This window comes from Squalius cephalus, assembly GCF_949319135.1.
Source record: "Squalius cephalus genome assembly, chromosome: 9".
NCBI lineage: Eukaryota > Metazoa > Chordata > Actinopteri > Cypriniformes > Leuciscidae > Squalius > Squalius cephalus.
The window spans coordinates 6,801,584-6,813,193 of NC_137130.1; the positions used below are offsets into that span (position 1 = coordinate 6,801,584).

The 11,610-nt window shown below is 37.8% G+C and overlaps 1 protein-coding gene across 2 annotated transcripts; it reads right to left on the reverse strand.

Moving 5' to 3' along the window:
• Window positions 1–772: 772 nt before the first annotated feature.
• LOC307165101 (protein Fer3) lies at window positions 773–2,952 on the reverse strand. 2 transcript variants are annotated; one of them, XM_079882401.1, is made up of 2 exons: window positions 1,983–2,952; window positions 773–1,102 (listed from the first exon to the last, which is right to left on the reverse strand). In XM_079882401.1, the coding sequence occupies exons 1-2, from the start codon at window positions 2,565–2,567 to the stop codon at window positions 1,097–1,099; spliced, it is 591 nt and encodes a 196-aa protein (XP_079738527.1). In that variant the 5' UTR covers window positions 2,568–2,952; the 3' UTR covers window positions 773–1,096. The 2 variants fall into 2 exon arrangements, with proteins under 2 accessions (XP_079738527.1, XP_079738526.1); XM_079882400.1 differs by having other exon boundaries at window positions 776–1,102; window positions 1,988–2,952.
• Between the last annotated feature and the right edge of the window lie 8,658 nt (window positions 2,953–11,610).

Genomic DNA, 11,610 nt, shown 5'->3' on the forward strand with positions numbered 1-11,610 from the left:
CTGGATGGCTCACCCCTGCTAGCCTTTTCTCTTCTCTCGCTTGGAGTATCTGCTCCGCTCATCTATTATTCAAACACCATCATGCGTTCGCTCTTATTATGGCGGCTTTCTGTTTGTAAGTGACTGCAGTTTGAGGGTCCCGTCGAGAGCCTTTAAAAACAAAGGGGAAATGGCTAAAACAAATGTGGGCCCTTAGTAAGGGACTGCTGGGAAGCAAATTCAGTGCTACACTCTCAGAAAGAAATTTACAAAATCTGTCACTGGGGCAGTATGCACTTTCAAAATGTAGTCTACCATTTGGTAACACTTGAGGTAGGCTAATAAAGGTACGGTTACTGTAAGTTAGGATACTAATGTACCTTTTCAGGGGAAATATTTTCTAAGATATAGAAGGGGGTTAAAATTGTTCTGATTTGATTAAACATGGCAAATAAAGTTTTTTAATTTGCTTTTTAAATCACAGAGTAATCAGAAAGACCAGTGAAGTTAAAGACAAGCATTTATATAGGCCTATCTTGTATTTATATATACATATTTTTAATACATAGCACATAAAAGTCACTGAAAGTTCAAAAGAAAGACTTAAAAAGAACATTTTTAATAAATAAAAATTATACATTAACAAATAAATATTGTTGTGATAAACTACCTGCGTTTGCTCAAAATAATTTCAAGGTGCAAAATGTCACTTATTTAAAATCTGAATGTGGTTGTCAGGCCAAACCCTTCAACACATTTGCTTTCAGCAGCAAAGCTCTTTTTATCCACACAAAAAATTGAACTTTTGCCGATTTGCCATTCTCTCATCTTGCACACAAGGACAAGTGCCACGGCTTTGTCCTAATAAGGCCTCATTTACAACAAACAACGACCGTCTGGATGAGCAAAAGGGGTCTGATTGTAACCCACAACAAATTAGAATATAAAAAGTGTCCCGAGTGCCAGGAGGTGTAACACGGTGAGAAGTCTGCAGATGTCGTGGTGTCGTCGTGCCATGCCAGCTTTGAAGAGGAGCGTGAGAAAGGAGGGAGAGGCGGCATCTCTCTTCCCGGCCCACAGTGCAGTTAATCCCACTTTATCCAAGAGAGCCGAGCTGTCAGATCTGGAGTTGGAGAACACAAAAGCAGAGCAAACATGAGGCTTTAGATACATTTTAATGACCATTTAACAAGTCGCTGGTCTAAGGCTAACAAAGGCACACTTATTCATTAAAACCCTCCCCCTTGAAGAGCTGGAACCCTGGGATGTGGTTAACTAAAGTACACAGCTCCCTTTCAGCTCAGTGAAAATACTTGTGTCTTAGAAAAGGAAGTTTTTGAAAACAGACAGCTGGGAATAAACTGCACAGTCAACATAAACAATGGGAACTGTTTAATCATGTAAAACAACGCCTGTTGGAGTGACATGAGCCTTATTGAGGATGTATTTGCATATGCACTCCTAATAAACAAGTCATTTACCTCATATGCCCCACAAACCAGAGGAGGGAAACAATTTGTGCATGTTGCTAAATATCCAGTCTGTTCCTAACTTTAAAATGCTGGTTTAAATGAATACAATTGCTGCAATAACTGCACAAATGTTTGCTCCAATTTTCCTGTCATGTTTTAAAAATGATCAAAGAGGTTTTTCCAAACCAAGAAGGGACTGAATTATTTAGTTAATGTTTATTTATTTTTTATGGATGCTGGAAAGTATTTGATTTGCACAGCAAAATGAACAAATGTGCATTTTACCGGAGCCCTAAAACATATATCTTATCTGTCTGTCTGTCTATGTATATGATTAATAAATTATGATTTAAATTATGATTCATGTTTGAGTTATTCTGGTCGCATTGTATGTATGTGTATATATATATATATATATATATATATATATATACAACATTTGAGTGAAAATTTTAATTTAAAAATTAATATGAATTTTAATTTGTAATTTAAACTAAATGTTATATATATTTAATGAACTCAAACTGTCACCTTACCACTTGTGTTCCAGATGGCATTGGTCTGATTCTTATAGCCGTTCTTCATGCATTCATCCACATACGACTTGGGGTCACAGCCTGACATGAGGATTTCTCTGAGCAGGGCGATGTAAGCAATGGCCAGTCTTAACGTGTCTATTTTGGAGAGCCGTTTCTCGTAGGGGAACGTGGGCACGTGGCAGCGCAGCTCCTCAAATCCAGAATTGATGCTGAGCATCCTCTTCCTCTCCCGGATGTTGGCGGCGTGGCGCTGCACCTTGTACGGATGATGGGACGTCAAGCGCCGCTGTCTGCGATTACTGATCTCATGGGGATCGTCGACTGAGGAGCTGTCCACTTCAGCACCGGCCTCCAGCTGCGGAGACTGCGAGTCTAAGTCCGTGAAGGTCAGCTGAGCCTCTGGGAACACGGACTGGCACCCGAAAGAGGACCAGGGGGACAGCTGACCTGTCATTGCGCTGCAGTCAAAGAGCAGCGTGTCCATCTGAGACTGGAACTGAGAGTTAGGGTCCATTTGGCCCCAGAAGGGAAAGTCTGTGGCAGCATCTTGATCAAAATCAAAAAATATGTCTTCCATTTCCCCCCTTTTTTTCTCAGATGTCACTAAAACAGCGCGTATGAGATTAGAGGAGAGCTTCAACTACCGTGCGTAAACTGGGTAGCCCTGTGCGTAATGGCCATTAAATAGCTCCAGGTCTCGCCGCAGGGTGCTTGTCTCTATTCAACAGGTCTGAAAAGGAGCTCATTAGGACGCGTGCCTCCTCCTAATAACTCTGCCATTTCAAAAGCACTTCACGGCATCGGTTGATGCTCAGAGCACGTGTCACCGCAATCATAAAGTTATCTTAAGCTGTTTCCTATTCGGTTCAAGCAGTGGACTAATATTTACTGCACCAACTGGACGTTCTGAAGTATTTGCGTCTTGTAATTGAATTAGTCGTCTGGAACATGGGTGGTCAAAGTCCAAAACACCTGTCTTAGCCTTACTTCATAACAATAATACAATCAATCGCTTTTATAAAGTATTTTTATTATTATTTTAAGAGATTTCGATTGCAAAAGAAGATAATAGCATTTAGACTACTTTTGTAACCTTTCGCTAATCATTTTTAAATAAATGTGTCATAGGCTAAATATAAATACGAGATAAATAGGACAATCTGAACAAGAATCTTGACAATTTTACAGTGTGTATTCGCAACCAATTGTCTAGACCAACATCTCACTGGAGCTTTATCTGCTTGTAATAAAACTGACCTGTAAACGTAGATTGTGTATAGCTTCACATACAGTGTGTTCAGAGAAAAATCTATTCAAATATCAACAATGCACGTGAAATTATTTTTTCTTAAATGTAAAGGAAAAAAAATAATTTTCACCATTTTTCTTAAATTCCTCCCGACGCTCAGATCGGTTCATGTAAAGTTTTATCATTGTTTGCTGTAGTTAAAGGAAACGCATATTTAAATTTAAATATTTTAATAAAAATCAACTAATATTTACATATTTAAATATTTTATTTAAAGATTAACATATTTTCATTGCGTTGTTTGAGATGTACGAATTGCACATTGCAAGTAATTATTTATAATAATTTGTAAATGACACAACACAACAAAATACAATAAAAAAAATAAAAATGTTGTTGTTTGCCTTGGAGAAACGAAAGAAAAAATATTTGTAGTCATGTATTTTTTAATGATGTAACTGACACCACGTTTAAGAAAAATTACAATAATTTATATATTTAAGCGAGCAGCTTTTATCGTAACCCGTTTATGAGAGCATATAGACATAGGCCTATTAGAGTTTTTTTCTTCGTTTTATTGTAATCTTAATAGAGAGCATTAAAATTCTGCTCTTTTTTTTTAGATGGGAAAATTAGTAAAGCACTCTATAATACAAAAGCACTTTATTTTTATTTGTTATTAAAATCTATAATGCTTTTTGTCCGGAACTAAACCATAGAAAATGTATTTAGATTTATAAAGGAATAGTGTGTTTAAACCTGAAGTGGATCCTGAGGAAAGGCTTGTCAGAACCTTCTGCTCTGCAGACAGCAGGCATGCTGAAACTGAAGAATACTGCTGTCAGATGCAGAGATCCAGCCATTCTCCACATCACAACAAAACACTCAGCTACTTGTGTACAATTGGAAGGACCATAGAGGCCTTCAGAGAGCATGTACATCTACAAATCTTTGTGCAAAATTGAAATGGCCCATCTAGAATGAAATCTGTGCTGATTTAATACAAGACACTGAGTTGGCTCATGTGGCCCTTGAATCCAATGCAGAAAACCATCTGCTTATGATTAGTCTGTCATCTTGGAAGTTGTTTGCAGGATAATAAGATGTCATTTAAAAAAAAAATTATAATTAAAACCACAACTTGCGTTCCTTCACACCTGTTTTTCAACCTACTGATGCATATCCACAGGCTTGTGTTTTATGAATACTTGTTATATTGTGGACCGCAGGGTGGGCATGCAGAACAGTGGTAAAAAGCACATTTTATTTCATCATATTGACTAGTAGTGAAAATTGATTGTTACAGATAAACACAAAGAACACATTAAGACGGACCTTCAGGAGCTCTGAGGTTAAGTGATAAGTCATTTCAATGTAAAAACAATGTAATAATAATAAAAACGTCTTATTAAACTGAAGAAAAATCTACACCACCCCCAAAAGCAAATGCATAAAGCCTGTCATACACATTTAGGCTATGTTTAGTGTTTAATTTTGTCTTTTTGCCATCAGCAGTAGTAAATGTTGTGGGGGTGCTGGATGGCAGAGGCAGGCTAAATACACTGCACAGATCTCAACATAAATAAATACATAATATCCAATAAAAAGAAACACGAAAAATACTTAAAATGGCATATTTTTATGAATAAAGGCCAGTATCACTGATACTAATACAGATGACACTTCAACGAAAAATTAGGCTTAAAAAATAACAACTTTTAATTTAAGTGAACTTAAAAACAATCCTCACATAAACCCATTGTAATAAATGTCATATTTACCTGTGCCCTTCCAACCTGTCTAACAGGTAGGAAATATACAGAAATTGAATAAAGTATTCAAACAAGTTTGCACTGCATAAGTGATTTTCTCTGTTCCCTTTGTTCTTTGATTAACATTAATGGCAGAAAGCATTAGTGGCTGCTGTCACTTTAAGACCTGCCGCTGCTGACAGAGATAGATATCACACGCTCTTTACTTTCATTTAAGACTGCTTTTATGAGGATACTCAACAAAACGGACATTTTGGCATAATTGCGTGTGTTAGTGTTCAGGGCCGTTTGAAGGAATTTGGGGGCCCCAAGCAAAATGTACATGGAGGCCCCCCCCAAAAAAAACATATTATAATATGTAACCATATTCCATCCGTTCGAAAAAAAAAGTTGCACTGTTTGTTACAAGCAGCATTTGAAAAAACATATTTTTTCTAGCCTACCTGCTGCAAAATTACACCATTTGTACAAGACAAGTGGAGCTATTTTAGGGGTGTAACAAAATTCACGGTTCGGTTCAATACGATACACGTGTTACGGTTTGGTATGTTTTCGATACAGCAAAAAGAAAGAAATGCCAATTTCCTTGATTTTTTTATTTTTCTTCTTTTTTTAATTAAAACTAGCATCATAAAATATGATTTCTTTTTACTTTGAGCAATTCTGGAGCTATAATTGACTCTTCTTAGGAGCATATAAAACAAAACAGCTCCTTGGAAAAAAATAAATGTAATTGTATTTATGTATTGTAGCCTAGTAGTTATAAACAAATGTTTATTTTAGTTGAGATTAACATTTGCATTGTATTCATAATGTCAAAATAAAACCGACGTAATGTTACTTGAAGGCATTATAGCCTACTATTCCTGCCAAACTATGTGAATGTTTCTCACTAGATCTCGCAGCGATGTTATTACTTCTGTGGCGAATTCAAATGCTTTCTTTACTGGATCTCTTATTAGCGCTGTGTAGTAACAGTGTCGCATGATCACGATCGGCTCGCGCTGCACTGGTCCAAACTGATAAACAACGGTCCGTCAACCACACAATAATAACGAGTAGCTCAGTTTCGTTCCGCTTACATTACGTTTGCCATTTGATGTTGGGCAATGTTGTGGTCGCGCCGGCGTCTCTACATTATGAGCGCGCTTGCCACGCGCAACGCGCCTACATTTGAAATAACTAAATTTTGGTCGGCAGGAATAATGATCCAACGAACCGTTCGGTTTGAAAATGCGTACCGAACACCGAACCGAAAGCCTCGTACCGAACGGTTCAATACGAATACGTGTATCGTTACACCCCTACTTACCACTATCTTGTTTTTTCTTATCCTCCTCTTCCTTTCTCTTCATTATTTTCTGGCTTCCTGAAGCATAATTCCGCTTCATGATGACTGCCGAGGAGTTTTTGTATTTTGCCGGCAGCAGAGATCACGTGATTGGCTGGCTGCTGTCAGCGACTACTGAGGGGGGCCCCCTTGAGGGGGATCCCGATAACAGTGTCATTGCACTTTACTGCATTGACTATCAAAGGGGCGCTCACACAGTTTGTCATTGCATTTTATTCTTAACCAGTCGTTGTCTTGGGGCCCCAGGCCAGCTCGGGGCCCCAAGCAATTGCTTGGTTTGCCTGCCTTGTCGCGACGGGCCTGTTAGTGTTCATTCAAGCCGAAAGTGATTCTGGCGCGCTTTCGATGCGTGGTGTGTGTGTGTCACAGGTAGCGCGTTCTCTTTGTCTTGTCGCGCTTGAATGGTTTAAAAGCATTTGCATGAATAAGAGCATGATCGTATTGTAGCGCTAGCCAACGGATGACAGAAAAAACGGATGCTGCGTTAATTGCGTTCAATATTTACCACTGAGTCTTCTCCTCCCATTTCTACCAGTGACGCTTATTCAACTTCCCGCATCTATCAACAGCGCATCTGGGGTTGTAGTGTAGGTTGCCAGGTTGAGGTCACAAATGGGTTGACAATTTGTATGATGTGTTGAATACAATATCTGCCATATAACGAGGTTTGGGCCGTATAAATGACGGGACTTTCCTGGAAGAAATAACAAAACGGGAGGGAGGGAGGGAGGGAGGGGGGGGCGGGAGATGGGTGTGAAATACGGGAGTTTCCCGGAGAATGGTCAAATTTGCGTCTGTTCCTCACACAAAGCAATCGTTCGGCCTCCTTTTCGTATTTTATTTTAATACATTATTGTTATCTGCATGTTAAGTGTTTTATATGCTGTGTTTTGTATGGTTGAGTATGGTTGGGGTGGGGTCAGGTTTGGAGCTCAAAAATATAAATAAATGTAGGCTAACTAAAATTATTGTGATTGTTCAAATGAATAGTCACAGCAAAACATATTATGATGAAAAAACTCTCGCATGTAATTTTATGATAAAATATCGTGCCATTGACGTTGAAGTTTTCTCAGAGATGCTAAATGTCACATTGACATCATTCTTAAAGGGCTAGTTCACCCAAAAATGAAAATTCTGTCATTAATTACTCACCCTCATGTCCCGTTTGACTTTCGTTCATCTTCAGAACAAAAATGAGGATCTTTTTGATGAAATCTGAGAGCTTTCTGTCCCTGCATTGACAGTCTACACAACTACCACTTTGACGCTTCAAAAGATTGTAAAACTAATCCATGTGAATTGAGCGGTTTAGTCCAAATTTTCTAAAGAGACTCGATCATTTTATATATTGAACAGATTTAATTTAGTCTTTTATTCATATAAACATTGATCAGCGAACATAAACAGAAGCTCATTGGTTCTTACTGAGCCTCAAACTTACTGCATAACACGATTGGTTCTCCCATGTCAAGCGAACATGCTTGAGCTTCCATTTACCATAACTGATGTGTGAGTTGATGAATGTTTATATGTGAATCAAATGTATCCTGTGCATTTTCCCTCCACAGAAAAGTATAATCAGATAACCCGTTCTCACTGCCAAGGCGTCAGTCTCTGTGTTTGGGTTATTGCAAAGTTGTGGTAATCTTTCCAGATAACTAGAGAGTATCACAAACAACTTTTTTGTGTTGAAATAATGGTGTTTGTTCCACTGCAGTAACTGCAGATAAGAGCTCTAATAGCTTCAGTCACATGTCAGACACGCTCTGCTGTGTTTAAAGGGCATGAGACAGTGATTGTTCAGCGCTGTTTACTTCTACACACTTGGAGCACAATCAGTTTTATCAGGGTGATTATATACTTTGAACTCTCTAGGAGTAACTGGGGTCACAGTCAACTTAAGACTAGTGCAATGCATTTGTTTACTCTCACTGTTTTTGTTGTTTTCATTGCATTGCTTTGCAAAGGTCTCAATACTCTTGCTAATAAGCCACACTGTTTGGTTATTCCAGCGAGTTACACAGACCAGAACAACTGAACGTGCACACACAGATCTCTGGTCTGGTGAACACTTAGATTTGGCTTGAGGAAACGAACAAAATGAACAGGATGACGTCAGTGTTAAATAGTGCTTAGTATAGTGCTACTTCAATACAGGACATAACTGAATCTTACAGCATAAACTTGAACTCTGAAGATCAGCTACATTTGAAGGCATCATTATAACCCTGAGATGCTTTGCATTGGTGTACTGCACACTTACTGGCTGCTTTTCCTTCACTATCTGCTCCAACACATCCACTACAAAAAAAAAAAAAAAAAAAAAAAAAAAATGGGAGAAATAATGACAATTCAAGTTTTGTATATAAATTAAAATACACAATTTACATTTGTCTACAAACGATTTAAGCAACGCTCTTAAACGACTTAAGTCTTTAGATCAACAGGTTTTTGCGATCTTGACAAACAAATTCAGTGAAGTGTTTAAACTTTGACTCGCATTGTGTTTTCTTTAAACACTGTTTGGTCTTTGTGTTGCACTTGTTGGAATTAATTCTGTCTCATCACATTAGCAATGCAAACTAGCTGATTGTCCAAGTCATTTGTTTGTGCCGCATATGTGTGTTTGGCCTGTTGGATCAGCGCCTTGATCTGGCCAAATAAACACAATGTCTAAACAATCAGTGCACCGCCTCACATTCCAGGTGCACATTTCACTTAGTAATTGGGTTCAGAGAGAGTGAGAGAGGGGAAACAACATCCTTGTTTAACAGTCTAGAGAACCTTAGTACATGCTTTCAGCTTTGGGCCCCTATTATGGATTTTTGAAAATGGCCTTTCATGTAGTGTGTAACATAGCTCTAAGTGAATGAAAAAATCCTGCAAAGTTTTAAATCTGAAAATGCACCGTATATAAAGTTATTGTCTTTCAAAAGTAAGAGTCGACTCTGAGTCAATGAAATGAATTGTTTTTCAATCGAGTCATAAGCCGTTTCGTTGTGAAGTCAAGACGAAACATTAGCATATTGCCCGCCCACTTATTGCGCGCGCAGACACCAGGGAAAACTTGAAGTCAAACCAACAGCTGATTCCTGTGGATACTGGATAGCATCATGTCGAGAAAACGCTGTGCTCTACAATGTGAAGGTAAAGCCAGTTTCTTTTCACTGCCCAAGGACGATCATGTGAAGAATACGGTGCGCTTTCAGATTTAAAACTTAGCAGGATGTTTTCAGTCACTTAGAGCTATGATGTTACACACTACATGAAGGGTTTTCAAAAATCCATAATAGGGGCACTTTAACATAAACTAAGAATGAACAATACTTCTGCAGCATTTATTAATCTTAGTTAATATTAATTTCAACATTTACTACTATAAATATACTTTACTTTATAAATGTACAAAGTTGATTATTAAAATCAAAGGTTGTATTTGTTAACATTAGTTAATGCACTGTGAACTAATATGAATAAACAAAGAACAGCTGTATTTTTATTAACTAACATTAAATACTAAAGATTCATTAAAAACTGTAACAAATGTATTGCTCATTGTTAGTTCATGTTAGTAAAAAAAAAAGTGTTACCGAAAAGTTTCTTGAGTAGAAAATCATCATATTAGAATGATTTCTGGAGGATCATGTGACACTGAAGACTGGAGTAATGATGCTGAAAATTCAGCTTTGTCATAAGAGGAATAAATTACACTTTTAAAATATATTTAAATAGAAAAAAAAATATTTTAAATTGTAATACTTCACAATATTAGTGTTTTACAGTATTTTTGGTCAAATAAATGCCTTGGTGAGTAGAAGAGACTTCTTTCAAAAAACGTTAAAAAAAACCCAACCACAAACTTTGCTGACTTTTTATGCATCATATAACTGTATTTACAAAAGAATCACAATCTCATCATGAATCCTGAAATGCTTGTGCACTCAAATTTGGAGTGGGGAATGGAGAGGCGTTCAATTGTGTTTATCAGTAAATTAAATGAATAGAAAAATAAGCCTTCAAGTATATAACGTGAGTTTACGCGTTACCCCCAACATTAGAGTTCCTGACATCCACTGCTCCGGGAGGAAGCCTGTGAGCTGTGACACTCCACCACAGACTCTTCCTCTCATTAAAACTATGGGACACTTTCCCCTCTTTTCCGGCTCTTTCCATCACTCAGCCATGTCTGGAAAAGGCATCAGGCTCATAAAATCTTCTTGCATAAACAGTCCTCCCGTGGGCTGGGCAGAGACACACAGGAGAGACGGCAATACGTCAGCCGTTGCCTTTAGAATCGACATATAGGCTATTCAGACAACCTCTTACCTTACTTTTCAGGTAAGAGCGGATGCGGCCATTTGTAATTTGAATGTGTCTGGCTTCCAGAGCCATTTGCTTTTTGCTGTACACATTGATCTGAATCGGAATGATCTGATCCTAATTCAATAATCACAAATGACTGGAAAAGTAATTAAAAAAAAAGATCAGTTAAGGCTGATTTCGGTCAGCTAAGCTAACAACGCAATACTCTTACATAGTATAAAAATACAAAGAACACACAAGTATAAAAATACAAAGAACACACAAATATAAAATAGTTGAATTTTTCCCTATTGAAAGTTATTATATAATTTTTCTAGACATCTCAGATTTTAAGACCAATTAGTGAATCTGTTTTCATTGACAAGAAATTAACTAATCAAAAGAATGATTCACACACCATTGGAACATTTCTATGGCTTGCAAGCTATTTATATCTATTTAATCTTTTAGACATGTTTTCATCACTAGAAAACATTATATTTACTATGCAGTTATGATGCTGACTTAGAAGGTAGCAGCCTATAGACAGTGAATCAGCTCACTATGTTTTGGATCAGATCCACTATTCCAGATCTTCCGTCTCTGTTAAAAGACAAATCTCTTTATCTCTCTCTCCCCCTCTCAGAGGGAGTTTATGGAAGGGGGTGTTAATTGTTCCTGCAGATCTCAAACTCTTGCAACTGAGCTGCTGAACGGCCTTGAGGTTCACAGGGTCAAAGCTCTCCGGCTCTTGAGTATGTGTGGCTGAAGAAAGAGACTGGCCAGATTCCGAACTCTTTCGTCCCGTGCTAAAGGAGTGAGGAGCTCTTCTGCATAGATGATCGTGTTGACAGGTCACATGTGAATGCTTAGAGTCCTCATTTATTATCACGCAGTAGGATAAAGAATAAAGAGCTCTTGTCCACCGCACAGGTGCGGCCAA

Coding starts and splice junctions, on each gene's coding strand:
- LOC307165101 (XM_079882400.1), bottom strand. CDS start 2,567: ATGGAAGACATATTTTTTGATTTTGATCAAGATGCTGCCACAGACTTT. Junction 1,103..1,987: donor TGCCATCTGGAACACAAGTG/GTAAGGTGACAG, acceptor CTCCAACTCCAG/ATCTGACAGCTCGGCTCTCT.